Here is a 25,145-nt window from a genome sequence, read left to right on the forward strand (position 1 = left end):
CCAGGCGCCCCTACCACATAAATTTTAAAATGCATTTTCACTGTGCATTATAACATAAAGTCATCTCTATACCAGCACCACTCTTCATAAACATAATTTGAATGACTACATAATATTCTAGCACCTTGCTACTCAGACTGTGATCATCAGAATCAGCATTATCGGGAGCTTGTTAAAAACAAACTCTCAAGGGTGCATGAGTGGCTCAGTGGGTTAAACATCCAACTTTGGCTCAGGTCATGATCTCACTGTTTGTGAGTTCGAGCCCCATGTTGGGCTTTGTGCTGACAGCTCAGAGCCTGGAGCCTGCTTCTGATTCCGTGTCTCAGTCTCTCTCTTCCCCTCATCCGCTTGCGCTCGCTTGTTCTCTCTCTCAAAAATAAACAAACATTAACCCCCTTCCCCCAATAAAATCCCCCCAAGCCCCATAAACTCTTAAGTTCTACTGCAAGCCTACAAATTGGAAGTTACATTTTAACAAGATCCCTGGCTGGTTCATATGTACATTAAGGTTTGAGAAGCACTGTCCCAGTACACTAATGCATTCTAACTTGCCTAACCCATCTTCTTAAATATCTTCTAGCAGGCACCTGGTGAAAAGGAGAAAGACAAGCTAAAGGTAGAGGATGAGAGAAGGATCTCAGAAAAGGACTACTTTTTGTTTCACAGAGAAATATCATCAGTGGCAATGATTTTAAAACATGGGTAAACTGGAACAATTTTTTTGAAGGACAAACTGGCAAAATATCCAAAGCTTTAAAATGTTTATTACATCTTGATCAGCAATTCTAACTTTAGAAATTCATCCTAAGGATATAATTAGAGATGTTCATAGGATTTTATGTAAAAATTGATCACACAATTATTTACTTTAGCAACTAATTGCAGTCCAATAATAGGAGACAGGTTAAATAAAGCACAGTACATCCAGACAACTACCTACTATGTAGCCTCTAAAAATTAAGCTTCAGACTATGCTAACTAAAAGATGCCAGACACAAGACTACATACTGTATGATTTACATGAACCTCTAGAAAAGACAAAACTGCAGCAATGGAAAGCAGATCAATGGCTGCCAGGGGATGGAATAAGGGTACTGATTACCAAGGGGTATAAGGAAACTTTTTGGGACGGTAGTAATATTCTCTATTAATATGGTAGTAGTTATTAAGACCATATACATTTGTCAAAGGACAAAAACTGTACACTTAAAATTGGTGTATTTTATTATATGTGAACTAAATTTCAATAAACCTGGCTAAAAACAAAAACAAAGAAAAAAAAAAACCATGTTTGAGAAAACTCAGGGACAAATGAAAATGTTAAAAATACACTGTTATATGAAATAAAAGTTGACATTATAAAACATATATTCAGTTTAGTTCCCATTTAAATTGTGTTTATGGAAAAAGAAATATTCCTTAAAAAGTAAACAGTGGTTAAATCTTGGTAGTAAAGTTTCTTGCGATTTTTGTGTATTTTCCAAATTTCTGTAGTGAAAATGGACTAAATAATCAGATAAAAAAATTGAGGATGCATTGGAATAACTTTTAGAAAATTCTATTTTATATCAGAAATGACCAACTGAGCAGAGTCTCTCAGAACCTTGAAATAATGTGCAAAGAATAGATGTTTTCTCTTCTCTAATAACCTTGAATACTGTAATAAAGGGTAAATACACAATAGATTTTTACAAGCTAATTGCCAAAAATTATGTAAAAGTATTCTTTTGATAATAGGGAATCCCTAGCTCTTTTACTTCAAAGGAACCTTTACAGGTCATCGAGTCCAAAGGTTTCCAAATGTGGTTACCATCACAATCTTCAGGGGCACTTGAAAAATAAAGGTTTCATAGGTCCCACTACAGAAGACGTTGATACAGTGAGCTTAGGTTGGTGCCAAGGCAACCTGTGTTTCTAAAATGTTTTAGGATTCCGGGGCACCTTGGGTGGTTCAGTCAGTTGAGCATCAGACTCTTGATTTCTGCTCAGGTCATGATCTTGCAGTTCATGGGATCCAGCCCCCACATCTGGCTTGTGCTGGCAGTACACAGCCTGCTTGGAATTTTCTCTCTCTCTCTCTCTCTGGCCCTGCCCTGTGTGCACGCACACATGCGCTCTCTCTCTCTCTCTCTCAAAATAAACAAACAACAACAACAACAAAAAACTTACAAAAAAAAAAAGTTTCAGGATTCTATGTAGTGGGGCTGAGAACTACTGCTAGATCCAGAGAAATCAGAGATTTTCTCAGGATCATACAGCTAATTAGTGGCAGTGTAATGACAAGGACCTAGGTTGGTATTCCATGGAGGCAAGCCTACACCACATACCTAAAATTATCATGATAACAGTAAGTACAGTACCTTTACTGAGTATGTACTGCATGCAACAGAGTGTGTAAAGGGCTTTATATGCATCATTTTTCAGTTTATTTCCATAAGAATCCAGCAATAGAAAGTCTCTTTTCAGAGAAAAAGAAACTAAAGTTCAGAGAGCTTTAATAACTTGTCCAGGGTCATGCGGCAGGTATGTGATGGAGCCATAATTCAAACCCAGGTAAGCCTAACCTATTAATTATTATTAATTACTAAGCGTTGCTGTTATTAGTAACCTGTTTTACTGCCTTCTCAATTTCTGATGATCTATAATAGGTTTAGTAACCTATGGCCCATGATCTGGCTCCTTGTTTTCTTACATAAAATTTTATTGGAAGAGTCATGCCCATTTGTTTATGTACTGTCTGGATGCTTTTATTATAACGGCAGAGCTGAGTAGTTGTGATAGACACCAAAAGGCCCACAAAGCCTAAAATAGCTATCATCTACCCTTTCCACAGAAAGTTTGCCAAACTCTGACCTACAAAATGAGAAGATGCAAACTGTTTCTATTCAAATTCTACTTGAATAACAAAACCATGAAATAATTAAGATGTCTCAAAGGAGTGGTCTCTGGATTCCGTGACCCAATTTTTACTTCTTCTTGCCCCTATACAACTGAATGCAATGCTTACTAAAATGACAGTATTAGAATCTTAAGGTTTAATTTTTAAATTAATTTTCAATTTAATGTTTTTAGTTTTATCTACCATACTTAACACAATCTCCTTTGCACCCTAATTTAATACAAAGAACAATGTTTTAAATATCTTTATGTGATAAATACATATCATTGATACTAAAAAACAGGATATGCCAAAAAATATACCATCTAAATTTAATGTAGAAGTAGAAGAAAAACCTAAGGGAAGAATTTGGAATTCATTTGAAACTAATGAACTATGTGTCAATATCCATGCTATAAAGCAACGTCAAGTCCAGTTTCTAGAAAACCTTCCCCAACAACATAAGTCCACCTGGAGCACTTCCCTTTCTATACTCTTCTCAAATTATTGTTTAAACCAGGAGTTGGCAAAACTTCCTCTGTAAACCAGAAAGTAAATATTTTCAGTCTCATGGGCATTTGGCCTCTGCTGCAACTACCCAAACCTGCCATTGCATTGGGAAAGCAGTCACAGATAATATGCAAATGAATGGTATGTGACAGTGATCCAGTAAAATTTATAAAAATAGGCAGTGAGCCAGATTTGGCCCAGAGGCCATTGTTTGCTGCCCTCTAGTTTAAATCATACAATAGTTTTCTTATATACACAGCCTTAAAATAATATATTCAAATATTGATGTCATGTACCTAAATGTCTACAATGGATAATTTTACTTGTTTTAATTATTTTGTCCTCTAATTGAAGAGAGAGATGTAATTCTCTTTATTTATTTATTTTTTTTAGTTTATTCATTTATTTTGAGAGAGAAAGAGAGAGAATCCCAAACAGGCTCTACACCATTAGCACAGAGCCTGTGGTGGCGCTTGAATCCACAAACCATGAGATCATGATCTGAGCCAAAACCAAGAATCAGACACTTAATCAACTGAGCCACACAGGTGCCCTGAGATGTAATTCTTTTTTATACGGAGTCCCTAAAATACTGTGGTATGATGGAAAACATAATTTTGGAGTCAGCATCATATGCCTCCCTTTTTAGGGATGTTGTGAGCACTAAATGAGGTAACATATATAAAGTCCCAATATAGTATTTAGAACATATCTGACACTTAATAAATGCATGGCACCCTTCAATTTTCCAAGTATTTTCACCCATGGCAAGTGAGTGCACTGTAATACCTGGATGGTAACAAATACCTTGTTCTGCCTCTAGATGAAACCTTGATATCTTTTTGGGAGGATTCATCATCTGATTTCATGTCATCTGATGAAGGAGGTTCATGTAGGTTTTCATCTTTCTCTTTGTTTTCAGTCTTGATTTCTGCTGGAACAACAGTTCCAGACTGACTTTGCAAGCCACCTAACAAAGAGGTAAAGAAACAAAATAAATGTCCAGAATTAGAACTAAGATAGTAGAAAGCTTTCTAGATGATGAATGCCCTTACTTGTTACAGGACTCTGATGGAAATCTGAAAATGTAGGGTAATACACTATTCAGGTTGGAAAGAACATATACACATACCTTAGAGAAAATGATTTCTAAATCATCTGGATTTAAATTTTTTTTTCATGTTTATTTGCTTTTGAGAGAGACGGAGACAAACACAGAGTGCCAGTCAGGGGAGGGGCAGAGAGAGGAGACGCAGAATCTGAAGAAGGCTCTGGGGTCTGAGCTGTCAGCACAGGGCCCCACGTGGGGCTCAAACCCATGGACTGCGAGATCATGACCTGAGCCGAAGTCGGACGCCCAACTGACTGAGCCACCCAGGCGCCCCTAAAGCGCGTATTTAAAAGAAAAAGTCTGACCTTGATGGTCATTCTGACACTTACTTTAAGGCACTATTTAAGAAATGAACTAGGATGAGAAACTTGATGCAGTTTAGAAACTGACTTCTAAGATGCTAAGGTAAATAAAGGAAGTAAGTTGTAACATTTTTTTCAGATAAATACAATAAAATGGGTGTCATGGTTAAATATACCTGGGAAAACTTTATTTTGGTGGTCTTAACACTAGTTATATATTTGTACTTATATTTATATAAATTATCTATTTACATAAGTTATATATTTGTACTTAACATTTATGACAGTTTGTTTCTAACATAATTGTCTGTTTCTCAAGTTGAATTATAATATTTTAAATAATAGCTACCATCATTTATAGCTCTCAACGTATTTGGAATAATTTCTCACGGCTTTTTGGGACCCTGAGGATTTAGTCATGAGGGGAAGTGATAAGAAAGAGAGACATGACAGAAGCAGAAGAATGTAAGACGACCAGTAAGTACTGAACAGTTTGCACGCGGTTCCATCCATCAAGAAGTATCTACAATTGGCCCAGCCAAATGGGGCAATTGGAACCCTAAATATCTATCCTCTGCATTCAGTAGCACTACTGTTTGGAATTCCCCCACCTAAGATGACTTTTGATTCACAGATGTCAATCTGCTTGTAAAAAAGACGACAGTGTTCCAAGTGTTATTTATCTCTGTATACATTACTGCTGAAAGCCAACAATACAGTTACCTCTGTAATTTTCTTGTGTTTTGTGGTTCAAGTCTGAGCTTGAAGCAGTGACTGTACTAGACAGGACTGAATGATTGCCATTGAGACTGACAGAGTCTTCTCGATGAGTTCCAACCTAAGGTAAAAAAAAAAAAAAAAAGTTAAGACTGTTCAGAGGCAATAATTGTTCAAATTCTTTTAATGGGTTTAATAGAGAAAATATCTACTTGAATTTAGCAACTTTTTTGGGATGCTAGTTTTCTCATTTTTGGATTTCCTTTTTTTAATTTTTAATGTTTTATTTTTATTTTTGAGAGAGAGAGAGACAGACAGACAGACAGACAGACAAGGAGGGGTAGTGGCAGAGAGAGAGGAAGACACAGAATCCAAAGCAGGCTCGAACCCATGAACCATGAGATAATGACCTGAGCCAAAGTCAGATACTCAACTGACTGACCCACCCAGGTGCCCCTGATTTTTGGATTTCAAAAGACTTGACAGACTACTATAGATTGTTTTTAAAAAAAAAAAATTTCTTTTTAACATTTATTTACTACTGAGAGACAGACAGAGAGCATGAGCAGGGATGGGGCAGACAGAGGGGGAGACACAGAATCCGAAGCAGGCTCCAGGCTCTGAGCTGTCAGCACAGAGCCTGACATGGGGCTCAAACTCACGAACTGTGAGATCACGACCTGAGCTGAAGTCAGATGCTTAACCGACTGAGCCACCTACGCGCCCCTATAGATTGCTTTTGAATCAAAATATTTAAATTATAAAATTCCAACTTTCAAATGTTGTATCCTACAGAAGGTTGTTGTGTGAAGCAAATGAACTAGACAGACAAAGCACTCTGTAAGTCATAAAATGCTACACATTATAGTATCTATTAATAAACCTACATCATTCTGATCATGTATTTCATATACCACCTAAGTATGAATTTGCATTTAACAAAATATTGCTATATTCCAAGTAATATTATTTATTTATACTCTGGTATACTCTTTTCCTCACACACACACATATAGTGTCTTGTTTTTTCTTCCTCTGACTCCCTCAAAAACCTTAAAAAAGCAGTCTACGGGTGCTCAGTCAGTTAAGCATCCAACTCTTCATTTGAGTTCAGGTCATGATCTCGTGGTTTATGAGATCGAGCCCTACACATTGGGACACTCTCTCTCTTGAGCGTGTGCACCCTTTTGCTCTCTCAAAATAAATACACATTAAAAAAATGAAATTAACTTAAAGCAGAAGTTCTGGGGGCACCTGGGTAGCTTATAGTTAAGCATCTAGTGTCTGAGTCTTGATTTTGGCTGAAGTCATGATCTCACGGTTCATGAGATCAAGCCCTGGGTCAGGCTCTGTGTGGAGAGTGTGGAAGGAACCTGCTTGGGACTCTCTCTCCCTCTCACTGCCCTTCCCCTGCTTGTGCTCTCTCTCTCTCTTAAAATAAGTAAATACACTTAAAAAAAAAAAAAAAGAAGTTCTGCACTGCCAAGCAACAAAAATGCCATATAATTTTTATTGTTTTAGTCAAATTCCATAAATCAATTAGCCCAAAATTGGAAGGTAAGGCATGCAAATACCATCAAGTATTTAAGCTATAGTAGTATTTTTAGAAAAACTGGTAAAAAACGAAGCTTTTTGTTAGAACAGTAGCACATGTGTCATCTACAAGATTAAGCCTTTAATTAAAGAGGTTTATTGCCTGGAGTTGTACATGAGAATCACTGTTTTTCAATAAATCCTTCAATCCCAGTAAACTGCTTTGTTTGAATCTCTCTTCAGTAATTAATATAGCTTTTATCTTTCATGACTTTGTATGGATTTTACCTTAAGAGGTATAAATACCCCTATGCAAGTTTACCCTTTGGTTTCCTGTAAGCTACACAAAAGGAACCAAAGCAAAGTTTTAGGCAATACAGGCCATTTGATACTGGACCTGATTATAACATGTCAGGTCTTCTACCACACTTTGTATTTTAAATTGACTTATTTTATTTGAGAGAGAAAGTGTGAGTGATGGAGGAGCAGAGAGACAGGGAGAGAGAGAGAGAATCCCAAGCAGACTCCGCAAATCAGTGAGGAGCCTGATATGGGACTTGAACCCACGAACCGTGAGATCATGACCTGAGCTGAAGTCAGATGCTTAACCAATGGAGTCACCCAGGCACGCTTTCTACTGCACTTTTAAAGAAATGTCTGTTTTCCACCCTTATTCTTTGATGTAGTTTAAAAAAAAAAAAACAAAACACCCCACCTAGTGTATTCCCTATCTACTTCTAAATTTATTTGAGGATTAGTCATTGCTGAAGATTAGTTGGCTTTCTTTGCTTGCTATGAACTACTCAATGACCTAAGGAGAAGGTCAGTTCAAAAATCCCATTTATAAAAATATAGTATAAATACATATACAGCTATATAGCTGCAAATTCTTTGAGACTCTAAAAGCCTAGGCCTATTCTATAGATAGATATTACCATGACAATTTTGACTGGCTGAAGAAATCCCACAGGATACAGTAAAAGCTAAGAATTCTGTGTTTGTATTTATAATGTGAACTAAAACTTCTTGTGATCCTTGGTAATATGTGCTGAATTTTGTTCTTACCTAGTATTTTGAGCTATCATACCAAGTAATTTAAAAGAAAATAGACTGTTAGTTAATATCCAAAATCTATAAAGAACTTCTCAAACTCAACACCAAAAAACCAAACAACCCAGGTAAGAAATGGGCAGAAGACATGAATAGACACTTTTCTAAAGAAAACATCCAGATAGCTAACAGATACATGAGAAGATGCTCAATATCACTCATCATTAGCAAAATACAAATCAAAACCTGATGAGATACTACCTCACACCTGTCAGAATGGCTAAAATTAACAACACAAGAAACAACAGGTGCTGGCAACGATGTGGAGAAACAGGAACACTCTGGAACTGTTGGTAGGAATGCAAACTGGTACAGCCATTCTGTAGAACTGTATGAAAGTTCCTCAAGAAAATAAAAATAGAACTACCTTACAGACCAGCAATTGTATTATTAGGTATTTACCCAAAGGATGCAAAAATACAGAATCGAAGGGGAACATGAACCCTAATGTTTATAGTTTATAGCTGCCAAACTATGGAGAGTGACCAGATGTCCATCAACTGATGAATGGATAAAGAAGGTGTGGTATATACACACAGTGGAATATTACTCAGCCATCAAAAAGAATGACATCTTGCCATTTGCGACAAAGTGGATGGAGTTAAAATGTATTAAGCTAAGTGAAATAAGTCAATCAGAGAAAGACAAATAACATAGAATTTCACTCATCTGTGGAATTTAAGAAACAAAACAGATGAATATATGGAGAGGTAGGGGGTGGGAAGAGAAGAGAGGGAAATAAACCACAAAAGACTTAATAACAGCAAACAAACTGAGGAGTGATGAAGAGGGAGGTAGGTGGGAGATGGGCTAGATGGTTACTAAGGAGGGCATTTGTAGTGATGAGCACTGGGTGTTGTATGTAAGTGATGAATCACTGAATTCTATTCCTGAAACCAATATTGCACTGTATGTTAACTAAAATTTAAATTAAAAATAGTCTTTTAAAACTTAAACTTTCAAAAATATGTATATTTACTCTATATTGTATGTATACAACTCATTTTATAGCTCTGTAAGCCAATAGCACTGAACAGCCACAAACTGAACTCTTTTTTTAAATGTTTATTTATTTTGAGAGAGAGAGAGACAGAGCAAGAGCAAGAGTGACCAAAAGTGAGCAGAGTAGGGGCAGAGAGAGGAGAGAAAGAATCCCAAGCAGACTCCACACTCAGCGTGAAGGCTGATGCAAGGCTTGATCTCACGACCATCAGATCATGACCACAGCTGATACCAAGAGTTGGACGCTTAACTGACTGAGCCAGCTAGGTGCTCCACAAACTGAATTTTCACTGGAGTGATAAGTGATGATGCATCTTCTGAATTCTTATTTCTTTTTATTACATTAGTAAAATTCAATTCTCTGATTTTCTGAATCTCAACTAATAAAAATGTTCTATCATTTCCTCTCTGATGAAAGGCTTGACAGACAAAAGATCATTATCTAAGTAAATTCTAGGTATTTGTGCTTTACCTGAAGGAAAATCAGTTGGTTGCTCAATTTGTTTTGGGATATAAATGACAGCAAATATTTTCGTCTCTCTGGAATGCTATAAACTAAGTACCTTTTTTACACCAATTTTCATCAATGGCTTCCAAAAGAAAAAAAAATTAATCTTTAAAAAATGGCCTCAGGGGCGCCTGGGTGGCGCAGTCGGTTAAGCGTCTGACTTCAGCCAGGTCACGATCTCGTGGTCCGGGAGTTCGAGCCCCGCGTCAGGCTCTGGGCTGATGGCTCAGAGCCTGGAGCCTGTTTCCGATTCTGTGTCTCCCTCTCTCTCTGCCCCTCCCCCGTTCATGCTCTGTCTCTCTCTGTCCCCCAAAAAATAAATAAACGTTGAAAAAAAAAAAATTAAAAAAAAAAAAATAAAAAATGGCCTCAGATTAGCAAAAAACCTTAAGTCTGGAGTTTTTCATGTTAATGAAGTCAGCAGGAACTTTATTTATCTATTTATCTATTTATTTATCTATTTATCTATCTATTTATTTATTTAGTAACTTGATTCCCCTTGCAATGGCCCTCATATATTTTCTGGAGAATTTGACTTTCACAGTTCTTAAAGTTCTATTTAACCCTTGCTCACACACTGGCTCCCATGTCTTCCCTTTAATCTGCAGCTACCCATTCAAATGGCTCTGTCCACAGACACAACAGGTGTATAAACAGTCCTTTGTCTGAGCTCAGAGACTGGGCCAGCCAGATAGGACCCTATGTTTAATTGTTCCTCTCGTTAGCATACAGCTGACAGGCTGCTGCTACTAGGGGAGTAGCAGGGGAAGGCAAACCCCTAGGCCTGCCATGCTCTAAATTTCAATCATTATGAAGAGCTCTATTTCAGAATAAAAGGCCCAACTCATTAAATGACATCATCCTGCATTCTGAATCTTCACAATTTGTGTATGGCCTTACTTTTGTGGGAACACCCAACAAGGGACCTGTTTTCATTTAATTTGGCCAAAAGCTTTAAGCACCCACAATGGAAAAATGCTAAATCTAATTAGTTGATGAATAAGAGGTCTTGTGAATTAAGGAGCAGATTGAAAAGTACTCAGTATGAATTCCTCTCTGATTCTGAATTCTATTCTAACAATTTGTTCCAATTATACTATTCACTGAATACTAATGATTTAGATTAATCAGTATTAATCTATGAACTGCTTAAAGGATCTTTATGTTCTGTATGTATTTTGTTTTACCTGAAGAGGGGTTTTAAGCTAGAAACTTGATAGAATTTAATTTGTTATGGTTCATTTTTAATGATATTTCCATAAATATATATAACCTGTATGGTTTTTAAACTTTTATCAAATCTCTTCAAAAGCACTATAATGTAGTTTTAATAAAAAAAAATTAAATTGCCCATTCAGGACAAAAATGGTTAGAAAAATAAAATACAGTTAAAAATAAACTCTTTCAATTCAGTTTAAACATAGGTACACAATTTCTATGGTATATAAACCTATACTAATAAAATTAAATACTGTCTAAATGTAAGGTTAAAAGGATTCCAAATCTGATATGTGACAATTTTGAATACTACTTTATTTGCTAATTAGGCCTTTAATAACTTAATCTTACATCTCTCAACTAAGAAAAATATAGTTTCTCTAACTGCTTTATTAGGATTTAGAACACAGACATAATTCATATTTTTAAATTATATAAAACACTTTAAATCCTACAATTTAACATTATTCTGCTATTATACAAGAACACCACAAATCTCCAACCACAGCTTAAACTACAAAAACCCCAAGCAATTAAAAAAAAAAAAAAAAACTAACAGAAATGGCTGGATTACGTTTCCTCAGTACTTAAAGCAATAAAAAAAAAACCTCATGGATAAAATTTTATATCATAAATAAGGAACTTTTCAAGATTTGCATCAAGCTTCCATTAATATAAAAGCTTCTAATGTAACTTAGCTTGAAGTTGAAATCACTGTTGGAGGAATAACTGAGTACCTTCTGTTAAGGATAAAAGTATCATGGAATTATCTCACTGGGCCTCAGTAGTCTAGATATTACAGCCATAAATAGGTGGGATGTACAATAACTTTATACTGTTGAGACCTTTTTGTAATGCCCAAATGAAATTAACAATTCTAGTCCTTTTCAGTTTTCCACTTAATACCAGTATATTTTCCTATCAGCAGTTTATTCCAAAAGTTTGTGCTTAAACTAAATACATGGGAGCAAAACTAAAGTCCAATGCTGACATTTTAATAGTTCTAAAAATCCTGATTTTGTGCTTTAAAATTTAAACAATATATCAATCGCATCCTAATAAGAGTGTATGACAAAAAGTCTTAAGTTTTCTATCTGGATTCCATAAACATGGAGAAATCATCAAAAATATTGAAAGGGAGTATGAAATTAAGTGAAAATGTTAACCCCACTCAAAAATAAGAGCAGGAGCGCCTGGGAGGCTAAGTTGGTTAAGCGTCAGACTCTTGATTTCAGCTCAGGTCATGATTTCAGGGCTGTGAGATTGAGCCCTGGGTCAACTCCCTGCTAGGTGTGGAGCCTGCTTAAGATTCTCTTTCTCCCTCTCCTTTTCCCCTCCCCGGCTCATGCTCACTTATGTGTATTCTCTCTGTCAAAACAAAATAAAAACAAACAAAAACAAAAATAAGCAAATATAAAAAAACTATGTGGCTATAATTACTTATAAAAAAGTAAGAATTATTCACTTCTTAGTTTCTTTTTCTGGCATAGTAATCTTTCAAGAAATTAAATTTTTCTGTGTATTAGACAGCTAAAATCATGTTAAATGCCTTCTGTGGTTGAAACCTCATTTAATTCTAAGGTTTTATTTTTCAGTAATCTCTATACCCAATGTGGGGCTTGAACTTACAACCCTGAGATCAAGAGCTGCATGCTCTACTGACTGAGCCCGCCAGGTACCCCCTAAACCTCACTGAATTCTATTCTTTGGTGCTGGTCAAACCTGCTTGGTTAAAAGTAACAAAAATCAGGGTGCCTGGGTGGCTCAGTCGGTTAAGTGTCCGACTCTTGGTCAGCTCAGGTCATGTTCTCATGGACTCTGAGATAGAGCCCTGTGTCCCTGCTTGGGAATGTCTCTCTCTCCCTCTCTCTCTGCCCCTACCCCATTCACGTTGTGTCTCAAAATAAACAAAAATAATAATAAAAAACAGTAACAGTCAAAATTAAGTCTTTTGATATTGGCTCCTATTGACATATGTTTTTGGCATTTGGTAGTCTTATGTACTTGGTGTGAAATATAAAAATCCTTTTCTGGAATAACTGAAAAATACCAGAGAATTATTTCATCTATAAGAAGATGGTTGTCCCACAAATCAACAGTATCAGCTACAGATGACTTTTATTTTTTTTAAAAAAAATTTTTTTTTCAACGTTTATTTATTTTTGGGACAGAGAGAGAGCATGAACGGGGGAGGGGCAGAGAGAGGAGACACAGAATCGGAAACAGGCTCCAGGCTCTGAGCCATCAGCCCAGAGCCTGACGCGGGGCTCGAACTCACAGACCGCGAGATCGTGACCTGGCTGAAGTCGGACGCTTAACCGACTGCACCACCCAGGCGCCCCTACAGATGACTTTTAATGACATATTTTTCTTATAACTGAAAACATTCACATTGTAAAGGAAGTTTATCAGCAACAAAATTATTTCCCTGACCAAGAGACACTATCTTGATTAACCTGTCTATGTAGGTTTTACACCACAAATAATCTTGATAGCATTGCAGGCTGAGAGCTGGGCTGTCTGTATCACTTCTATATTGATATCAACTTTTATTCTTCCACTCTAAGTGTATTCTGGCTTACCTCAAATATTCCAGCTACTTCAACAGCACTCCCAAACTAATCATTAAAAAAATAGGAAACATCTATAGGCTCCAGGAAAAAGAAAAAAACTTGCCAACCCTTGTTATCTGCACTAGGAAGCTAATTTATGTTCCAATTCAAAAAACTGGCAAGGTACGGCCTGTCGGGTAAATCTGGTCCTGGTTTCTTAAATATTAAGGAGCTCTCTTTTTGTAAATGAAGTTTTACTGGAACACAGCCACACCCATTTGTTTTCATAATGTCTATGGCTGCTTTCATGTTAGAATGTTAAAGTAAATTTTACTATCTGGCCTTTTACAGAAAAAGTATGCTGATCCCTCTACTAAATGGAGCAGAGAAAGCAATATCATAATTAAAATCTGCAATTAGGTTGGTGGTCTGACTCTTGGTTTGGGCTCAGGTCATGATCTTGCAGTTGTGAGATAGAGCCCTGTGTCAGGCTCTGCACTGGGTGTGCAGCCTGCTTGGGATTCTCTCTCTCCCTCTCCCTCTGCCCCTTCCCTGCTTGTGTGTCTGCATGTGTGTGTGCTCTCACCCTGTCTCAAAATAAATAAAAGAAGCTTAAAAAATAATATATATGTGTAAAAAAATATATGTATATATATATGTATATATGTGTATACATATATATATATATATATATATATATATATATATATATAACCCCTGCAATTAGGATAGTGACCTACAGTACATGCCCATGAGAACAAAAATCCATTACAACAAAAATTTTATTTGAACGTTCTATGGAATTCCTGAATTGATATTTGTTTATTAAAATAATTCTTCTCCCTGCAGAAAATAAATCGAATAATGAAAACTACATATTTTAGAGAGAAGGTGACCTCACAAATTCTACAAGGTGATATAAAATTGCCGATAAACTGGTGTTTCTGTGGTTACTTCATAATTTTGGCCAAGTAGCCTCCATTTATGGAAGCCTATAGAACAAATACTAATTTATGTTAATGTAGAGGATAATACATAAACTACCACAAAGTTAAACAAGACAAAAAAGGAAAAGTGATTCTAGAATGTAAAATTGTGTTATTTCTTAGTCAGGATCAATTAGAATTCACAGGGGCAAGAGGGAATAATAAAAGCAGGAGATTAATTCTTGAAAATGGCTGGCAATAGTTAAAATAATATGTCTCCCCAAATCACATACCATCCAATAATATGAAAAGAGTTGATTTCACATAGGTGGGTACTGGGCATGTAAGCAAGGTGCTCCTGCCACTCCTGATGTCTTCAGACATGGACAAGAGCCAGAATAAGAATATTCCTCAACTGTATGCCTAAGGCTTGGCTGGGAGAGTCACTGCTGACTGTGAACTTCATTTCATTCTACCCTTTGATGTTTCTGCTGAAGTTGAGAACTGAGGACTTATAGCTAAACTGTTCATCTCAGAAGGATAGGAGATGAATAGTGACTCACCTGACAGTCTCAGACTTTTTTGTCAGTTAATAACTTTATATTTTGAGGGTAAGCCTGTCAGAAACATCTGTAGATCCACCTCCACTAGGTGACTGTCTGGACGGGGCAGACACAGCAGATGACATGTGGCAGCTGTTCACCAGCTATGGGTCCTCTAAGGCGCAGTAAGAACTGAAGAGAGGATGTGGGTAGTCACGCTGAGTGGCAGCATGGCCTTAGTTGCTGCAGTGCTGAGGCTGCTACTCAGACTAAGTCAGACTCACGTCACAGTGATAAGACTTTTTTCTAGACTAGTCTTTTTTTTTTTCTTTGTAAAGAATATCTCTGGCAACCTTTTTTTTTTTTTTTTTGATGCTGTGAAGTAGGCAGCATATTCCTAGAGGATATAATGGGAGCTACTTATTAATTAAAAGCTTCAGGGCAATAGCTAATTTAACAATTTTTCCCTCCACAAGTCCTTTTAAAATGCACTAGATTTCTACATGGCTTTTTAAGACTGGATTTTGAAAAATCTGTTTTCTAACTCATATCCAAAGTTGGTAAAAATAACTTCCCAAATACAGAAGTTCCATTTTTTACAAACCCTATATTTAATTGGTGGGAGCCAGAGATATACCAGAGATTTATCTATAGCAGATAAAGTGGACTAGGGGCAGTGAGCTATTAATAGTGAAGAATTAAAAAATGATTATGAGGGAGGAATAACTACAAATGGTGCAAATGAGACAAACTTTGGATTCAAATATATTGATTTTTAAGTCATTCTTCTAAATAAGGATAAAGTTATTTCAACAAAAACAATAATTATTAATTTGACATTCTACATTTATGTGGGCAACAAATGCTACCCTATACACAATATTATTTTAATTATTATTACTAACAGGGCTAATACTCCCTTATATGTCTATGATTTTTGTAATTTTCAATGTTTTCACATTTTATTAGCTTACCAACAGCATCAAAAACTATTTTAGAAGGAGCCTGAATTTCAAATTTTCTGACATTAAAAAAATAAATAAACAACAACCACCCAAAACTGGTCATTAAGATATATAAGCATCTAATGTCACCTATGTTGCTAAGAACATTGTACTCCGGAAACTAGAAAGCTGTGTTTGATGTTTACTTCAGCTGCTCCAAAATGAATATAAATGGTTGTCTGACATGTGAATGTGAAAATCTGGAACCAATCCTATTTTATAGAACACAAGCCTTCAGCATTTGGGGCACCTAATTATTTTGATGATAGGTGAATTTTACCCTTGATCACATGGCTTATAGCTAGAAAGTGGTTTCACAGGAGAATATTTCACAGCATGTAATAAATCCTAAAAACAATGCTATAAACACTCAAACACATGGCATCAGTTAAATTGCAGGTTCAAAAAGAATTTCATTCCTTTAAAAGACAATTTGGATAAAAAATAATGTAAGACATTCAACACAGAATTTTTGATGTGCTGGAAAATTTTACTTTTTTCTCTCTAAAGTATTACTATGTTTTTAAAAACATGGATTGAATTATTTTATTCTCTTCAGGAATTAATTGAACATTGTTTCCTTTCATTGTCACTCAAATTACAGCTATTCTTAAAACTACCCCACTTTTTCTTTATTTGGGAATAAAGCTTCAATTTGGTCTGGTACAAATAATTTCACATTCCTTCTGGTTTTGAGGGCTGGTTCCAAATTATAATCAACAACTTTTCTAGACCAGAACCCTTGAAATTCAGTCTTGCTTTATAGTTTTTGCTCTTTAGACTTCCTACATACTGTTTCAAGGCAAAAACTGGTCTGCCACACATCTGGGGAAAAAAAAATCTAAGTTTAAGCTAAAATGATCTTGCAGAAAATTTTAGCTTTTTGCACACAATCGTAGCAGGACTTTAAGGGCCAATGTGCAACGAATGACCCGGCCCAAGACAGAGTAAGTCTGTTTGAAAAAGAAGAATCCTCTCCTCCAAAGATTTCATGAAAAACATTTGGGACACTAGGCTTTAACCATTATTACAAAAAAGATGAGCACTATTTTACCATTGAAGCAGATCGACTGCTTGTAACAAGGCTTGATCCACCATAGTTTGAATTGAGGCTTCCAATTGGTGCATTATGGGATGGTCCCAATAAACTGTGTATATCATTGTGACCAGCAGGCAAACTGGTGGACGGTCCAACGGCATGGTTCCGCAGCACATGGATAGCATCATCCAGTCTGTCTAAACGATCCTCCATTCGAGATTGCTGTAGGGATTGAAAAAAGACATGGAGGTTACTGCTGGTATCTGTTAAATTCATTAAACTGCTATGTTTCCTACTTTGGGATATAGAGAAGACAGCAAAGTAAAATGCACTATCAAGTAGCTTCAAAAGCAACTACCTACACTACAATCAAGAATCAAAGAAAAGATATTTGACGACTATGCAAAATTAACAAAGCTTCAGAAACAAATCACTGCTTTATAAAACCAATTTACCAGTCTACCATGAGGCTATTTCTTTTAGCTTCCTACAAAAGACGAAGGCTACTCTACTGTGTCTGATAATTATAGCTGATAAAAAAGATAACCTGGACTTTAATACTGATCTTTGAAATGAGGGCAATTTCGGGAAAGGACCTCAAATCCATCAAGTTTAAGTTGTAATTTTGTTTTAAGTGAATAAAGCATACCTATCTGAAATGGTGAACACATCCAAATATGCTCTTTCACAAAACTGAGGAAATGAGATTGTCTGTGGATACACACATGCCCCATACACAAACATATTAGAATTTAAAAAATCAAAAGCACATGCCAGTAGAGCTCTTTTAAAAAGAATCATTCTCAACAACATGAAAAACAAAAGTCTATTCTTACATACTGTACAAAAACGAAACTGGTCATTGTTTGATTTTAAAAGACTTTGGAGTCTGTACAGGCTTGAAGATTTTAAATGGATAATAGGAAGTATAATTAACTGAAACACAAAAAAGGCACCATCTAAAAGAAATAGTACCTCACAGACATCCTTTAAGAAGGACATTGCATCTTGCAAATGCTCGTGAAGTTGCTGCTCAACTCGATTTTTCTGGCAAAGTCAAGACAGAACAGGAGGCAAAGCACAGGTTAAGATTAACTCCAAAAGAGATGAGGAAATAGCTGATGTCGCATGTCAGCATAACATGTTAGTAAAGTTAACGCAGAGACCTGCGAGATCTACTTGTATTAAGGTATGAGAAGGCTGGGATTTAACAGCGAAGTTATAAGGTTAGCATCTAAATAGCACACATTGTTTATATTTGCTTGCAAAATATGAAAGAAGAAGACTTTCCCTTCAACTGTTCTGTTAGTCACAGAAAAAGAACTCTTCTATTTGCAACGTGAAATTACTAAGTGACAGCATGACTTAGCATTCCATCAAGTTATTCTATTTTGTTTGTATAATACTATGTAATTCTGTGGTAGGTATTGAAAAACAACAGTAGCTAACATTCTACCACAAATTCTTCGCATTCAATACCTAGACAGGCTCTTTTATTCTACCTCCTTATTTGTTTATTAAGTAACATTTTTGCTTATACAATTAACACAATATATTTTTAAAAATGAAAACATGGGAAATAACACTTTTCATGACAAAAATAATTGATGCTACATTTAAAAATTTTAGTCAAAATGTTATTAACTATATACAGAATAGTCACATGAGAAAGAATAAAATGTGACCATGCTGCATTGCTCGGCTAGTTTTCTTGCTTTTATTTGATCTCTTTACTTTTTTGTTTGTTCCTTCTTCTATATAAACATAAAAGTATAGAAAAGTTAAACTCTAGATTTATCAAAAAAGCAAAAATCCCATAACACTATTTTACTACCAGCTGTCTTGAGATCAGAAAGAAGCCTGATGTCCCAAAGAACAGATGGCAAAAGGCACACCCAATGTGTCTTATATTGTTAAACTAAATCAGGCCATTTGTTAGCAAAGAATTCGTGTGTAATGCTATCCTACTGTTTTTTCATTGTTACTCAGGATTTACTAAAAATGCACTCTGCACTATCAGATAAAAGTGACCCGTATATTTCTAAGAGGCTCTTACCAGGGAGTGGAGTGAGTTTTCATAGCTGGGGGATGAAGGAGCTTGCCCTCCAGGTCTGGGCCACTGACTGGTACCTGTTAAAACAAAATACAAAAGCATACACACACACCTTGGTTAACTCACTGATCTTGACAATGTTCTGAAAGAAAGGGTAAAGCCATTCTATAGCTGTACATAAACTTATGCAAACATTTTTGTTCAGCCTTCAGCGTAGTATTGGCTACTTACAAGCCCAACACATTAAAAAAAATCTTTTTCAGGGCACTTGGCTGGCTCAGTCAGTGGAGCATGCGACTCTTGATCCCAGAGTCTGAGCCCCATGTTGGGTGTAGAGATTACTTAAAAATCTTAAAGTCTTTTTCATTACTAATACAACTGTGTAGGGAGTTGGGAATAAAAGAAAAAAACTGCACAGTACTTTACAAAGTAACTACTTTGCAAAAATTTGTATTAGTTATTATTAACTACTTGTTATTTTGCAACAACAAAAAAAGCCAGAAACAGGCCCATAAATACAGAGAACTGGTAGTTGCCAGAGGGGCAGGAAGGAGGAGAGGAGTCACAAGCTTCCAGTTACAGAATGAGTAAGTCATGGGGATGAAAGGCACAGTATAGGGTATATAATCAATGATATTGTAAAAGTGCAGTATAGTGACAGATGGTAGCCACACTTGTGGTGAGCTTAGCACAATGTATAGAGCTGTCAAATCACTATGCTGTACACCTGAAATGAATGTAACATCCTGTGTTCATTATACTTCAAAAAACAAAAACTACTTTTATGTTTGAATGTTCTTCAGATTTTGTCCACAAGCAGATTATCTTGAGAAAATGTACTTAAAACATACGTAATTTAAAATTCTGTTCCTTCTCCATGACTTTCCATAGCTTTTGTTATTAAATGACTACGTTAATATTCACTTGATTTTCTAGATCATAATTTATATAATCACCATTATTACCTCACTGTTGGAGGTTTCTTTCAGTTGGCTATTACGAATAGTACCTAAATATTACTATATTGTGAATGGTAAACATTGTTATTTTCTTTTTTGGGAACATGTCTTGAGGATAAATAGCATTTCTGAATTAAAAGGTATAAATATATTTATGATACTCAATTCATAAAGCCAAATTACTTTCTAAAGTGTCCTATTAACTTCTGCCATTAAGTTACGCACAAATGCACCAATTTCAAACGACTGCAAATGCATTTAGGGTTATCTGTTAAACATTTTCCCAACATAATTTACACAAAAACACATTATTTAATTTGGAAAATATCACCATGAAAATTTTTAATGTCATTTATTCTTCAACTTTAGAAAAGTAGCACTAACACACAGCAAAAAAACATACAAGTTCAGAGTAGAAAGAAATAAAAAGGAAGAAAACGATAAAAAAAAGACAAAAGGATTAATTCATTCATGTGTTTAAGACAACACAGCCTGTGCAGTTGGAAATAATTTATTTACAGAAAATAATGAGAACCATTATAGTTATTAATATTATAGTTATTAATAAATGCTTCAGTGACAACCTGAGTTATAGGAGAAATATGAAGTTGGAGAACTTGCAGGTTTACTTAATTTGTCTGATTTACTGCTAAATGAAGTTTTAACCTATGTTCTTTGTACCAAGCATGTTGTTGCAGATTATTTGCCAAATGTAGGAAACAATGAAAATGTATGGTAAATCTTAACTATTATAGTTCACTTCAGTTGAATAACTTAGTAATTATATTCCCATCAATCAAATATATTTCACAAGTTGAAAAGTTGGATAAAGTTTTAACCTGATTAAATTTCACAATTATATGCATACTGTTGTGATTACATAGGAAAATTTTAAATAGTAAAACTGTGAGAAAAAAATATATATTATGTACTTCATCAGCAAACAATTTTTTTTTTACTTGTAGGCAAATTACAAATTATTCTGAGAACCATTAAAGGTTTCCTGCTGGACATACAAACACAGTCATAATTCAACTACATGAATTATGGACAACCTAAAATTGAGCACTGAAACAGAAGCTTGCGAACTTAAAATTAACAAGTAGATTTTAGTAACCAGAGAAACCCAGTAACTGACTATATGAAGAACTCACATAAATAACCAGCCAACACCTTTCCACTGATTTCAGTACATTAGTGCTTTCCAAGCACTGATGCAGAATTATGAATTTTATGTGGATAAAAGGTTAATCCTAATCCATTTTGAAAAAGACCCTAAATTACTTTTTATGTAATTTCTTTTAATGTTTACAATATTTTATTTTCCAACATTTTCCTCCAACCTTCCCATTCCTCTTTGGGTGATCAGCCTGTAACAGGACTCTAATCATCAAATTATTTAATCTACATCAGATATTAATACAAGTTTTATGTTTAAACACCTCAGAATTGTTAACATGCATCTGCTTGGCAAAACAAGCGATTTTTGTGGTTCTCCAACTAGTTTAGGGTTGAGGAATGAGATATGTGCACTGAGTTACTCAGGTAAGAAATCACCTATATTCATTATTTTATTGATAGTGATATGAAGAAACCATGCTAAGGTCTATATCCAAAATGTAATCCATTAAACTGGAAAAATACACATATACTCAAACCGGTTTTGTTTTTATTATAGACTGGGCTGCCCCAGTGTGACATATTTGGTTAAAACAGAATACTAATGTGCTTAAATCAGGGATATCTGTTTGAACTTTATAGACATGCCAAGTTATATCTCATGGACAGAGCTCCTTGAACGCCAGTTAGTAGTTTAAAACATTATGCTATTAGTCATAAAGAAGATGACTGGATAGTTAGATAGAGTTATTAGTTCAGTAGAAATCAATCCTATTGCTGATGTTGGCATCTCTATCTCTAGCTTGTAACATTACACAAATATTGCAGAGAATAGAGAACAGGGTATTTCCCACCTTCCTTCCCTGTCACCTCGTATTTGGTGTAGACCTATCAAGAGGCTTGGGGCTTATTCTTCCTTCTATTAGTGAGCATAAGATTTCAACTGTTTATGCAGTTACCAATTTCTGTAATTGCCTGGGCTTTTTAGTGATCACCCTAAAAAGCTAGTTCTTATTCAAGAAGGATTGTAATAAACCTACCAGCTATTAAAATATAATTATAATGACCGTTTCTAGAAAACAAGCTAGCTAGGTAATTAGGAGAAGTGAGTTTTTGGCTAGAAAATGTGGAAAGGCTTTCTTTGATCACTAAATCCAAAATTCACCCAGTGTTTCTGATCTTCTCACTAAGTGGAACTTAGAATTAACTGGTTAATTAATTTAGAGACTAGATACCAACATTTTATACGGCTGAAAGAAATTCTTAGGACCACTTATCATGCATTTTCTTATTTTGTTAGTTGTTTCCCTTTGTAATCTCACCTTAAACTGAAACTTTCATGAGATCCCTCATACTTGGAAAAGGCTGGATAATCAATGTAGTACTCAGTGCTTTGCTTTCCACAATCTGGCTCCAGCCAACCTTTCCATTTTAGTGCTTCACACTTCCATACGTGAAGAGTTCATAATCAGTCATCCCCATGACTCTGGATGAAGAAGTCATGTGCTTTTTTTTTGCATCTGGATCTTTGTTATACTCTTCCCTTTAGACCCAGGAAAACTTTCTCCTCCTCTTAAAGTCCTGCTCTCTTCATGAAGCTTATCGTGACCGTTCTACAGCTTAGAGTGAATTCTGATGGTTGTATTTTCATGTATTTATCTTTTTAAAAAAATGTTTATTTGTTTATTGAGAGAAAGAGAGAGCAAGAGGGGGAGGGGGGGGAGAGAGAAGGAAGAAGGGAAAGAGAGGGAGAGAGAGACAGGCAGAGAGTGAATCCCAAGCAGGCTTCATGCTGCCAGCCCAGAGCCCAACACAGGGCTTGATCTCACAATTGTGAGATCACGACCTGAGCTGATATCAAGAGTCAGATGCTTAACCAACTGAACCACCCCAGCACCCCATGTGTTTACCTTTTATTTTCTCAGCTAAACTGAAAACCTGCTGAAGTCAGATGATTATCAAACACCAGGCACACTGACAGATGATTAAAGTAAATAAATAACTGATTAGCCAAAACTAAGGAATCCTTCCTTCCTTCTCTTCCTCCATTTCTATTGTAAATGTTTTGAAGATTGCTACTGAAAACTGAAATTATTAAACCCTTATTTATTTATATTCCAGAAGGAGGTGAAGAAAGGAAAAACATGGTTTTGTCTGTCTGCTCTCCAAGTTCCCCCAGTAAACACATTCTCTTAAATACTTGTGTCCTTTGCTAAATGACGATTGTGATAGACATAGCCATTCTTCTCTTCTACCTTGCTGCCAGAGCCCTGATTTTGTTCAAAAGGGGGTGGGTTATCTATCATTTCCTGGCATGAACCAGAAAAGAGTAACTTTAGAGTTCTCAGGGTAAATCCTGATGTCTAAGATACACATGGTAGTCCCATTTCTGTTATGACCAGTGTGTTAGTGCCCAGTGCTGGCTGAAGACTCATGAGGGCCAATCTGTTGAAGAGCCTTCTGAAAAAGATTCTTAAAATACAAAGAAAAGATGGTCTCTTTTCTTCTAGTGAACACTGTTATGTCCACATATGGTACCTTGAACTGCTGAACTTGCCAGCAGCCTGAGGAAGAACTGCAAAAGTAGTAGAGCAGGAGCTTGGCCATACTGGGGCCAAGAAATTTGCCCTGCTATGGCTTCCTGTCATGAAGATAAGCATCCCCTTATTATTTAAGCCAGCCAAGACAAGAGTTTCTCTTCCTTTCAGCCTAAAGCATCCCAACTGATATAACAGCACTACCTCAGAAGTTCCCCACAAGCATGCTCTAGGTAGAAATATACGTTCTTGGCCTGAAAAAGTTCCTAAGGAAAATGAGTGGAATTTAAACAAGAATGATGATTACCTTAGAAGCTGCCTATGTGGCTCTTCACCTGTGTATCCATCCTCACAAGGCCTATGCCAGTCTGACTGATGCTCAGGTATACAGAACAGGACAAGTGTAGAGAGCACACAGTGGGTGAATTTTTTACTCTAGTTAACAGGCCACTGCCATTCAAGGTACAAAATAAATTCCACATATTGTGTAGAAGCTCTAGTTTGCTCCCTCTTTTTCATTCTTCCTTCAACTATGAATAATTTATCACGTTGTGCTTTCCTTTTTCCTTCTCTCTTTATATTTCTGCCAATTTGGAGTGTGTGTGTTATGTGTGTGGTGACAGGAAGGAGATACTAGATACAGGAGATGGGAGAGAAATGCACTTGCATAAAATCAGTCTTTGATGTGCTGTTTCAGTAGGAACATAATAAGCATTAAATGAAAGAAAATATTTTTCTTCGATTATGACTGCTGAATTGAAAAAGAAGCCTATTAATATCTTCATTACACACTTCAGTAGATCATAGATTTTCATTAATCGGCTGAATCAAAGGGGAAAAAAGGATATCACCCAATAAACACCAAATAAAGATGGAGAAGGAAATGTAAGGTCTTACTCTGGACCATTTTTTTTTGAAAAATGTCAAAGTCTCTGATTTTCCATTTTAGTGATGCCCCCTCATAAATACTGAACTCCTCTGCTGCCTTACTTCCCACCCAGTATTAATAAAAAAAAAAAAAACCAAAGGGCATGTTTATAGCTATCTCACTGGGCAGAGGAAGAGAGGAGGTGGGAACATATAGTAAGGACCAATATTCTCATCTCTGATGAGAAAGGAAAACAGGCTGTGGCAAAAATGACACTGATAATTTGAGTAAAACTGCGCCAGGAGGGTGAGTAGGGTTAAAGTTACATCATTCTTCCTGTAATTTCAGCTCTCTGTTAAATAACAACTCTAAGTCAATGGGTCTTTCATAGTCCTGTCTATGTAGGGAACAGCTGTTCAACTTTTACTAGACAGCTGAAGCCATGGTGTCTGAGAAAGTGGCAGAACCCACTAAGAGCTGAAAGCAGCTGCCAGCAGTTCATCATCTCCACACTGGAATGCTTCTTAGCAGAGTCACAAAGCTAATACACAAAGCACAGGTGATAGCCAAGGCCCTGATATACTAGAGCCCAGATTTTTCAGAAACCCTACACAATGCAAAAAGGTTTAACAACAACAACAACAACAACAACAA

At 35.9% G+C, this 25,145-nt stretch overlaps 1 protein-coding gene across 3 annotated transcripts in view; it reads right to left on the minus strand.

Annotated features, from left to right (window-relative positions):
• TCF12 (transcription factor 12) overlaps window positions 1-25,145 on the minus strand; it is a 381,102-nt gene that overhangs the window by 12,857 nt on the left and 343,100 nt on the right. For 2 of the 3 annotated variants that reach the window (XM_047075064.1, XM_047075063.1), the window contains exons 14-17: window positions 19,012-19,085; window positions 16,971-17,177; window positions 5,528-5,642; window positions 4,199-4,361 (exon numbers count right to left, since the gene is read on the minus strand). In XM_047075064.1, coding sequence (XP_046931020.1) covers window positions 4,199-4,361; window positions 5,528-5,642; window positions 16,971-17,177; window positions 19,012-19,085 — 559 coding nt within the window. Of the gene's footprint in view, window positions 1-4,198; window positions 4,362-5,527; window positions 5,643-16,970; window positions 17,178-17,930; window positions 18,003-19,011; window positions 19,086-25,145 lie in introns of all 3 variants that reach the window. The other variant, XM_047075062.1, reaches the window with a different exon arrangement.

Source organism: Lynx rufus, unplaced genomic scaffold, assembly GCF_022079265.1.
Source record: "Lynx rufus isolate CCGP_SWC_20201006 ecotype Redwood Valley unplaced genomic scaffold, mLynRuf1.p SCAF_13, whole genome shotgun sequence".
In the NCBI taxonomy this organism is placed as follows: Eukaryota; Metazoa; Chordata; class Mammalia; order Carnivora; family Felidae; genus Lynx; species Lynx rufus.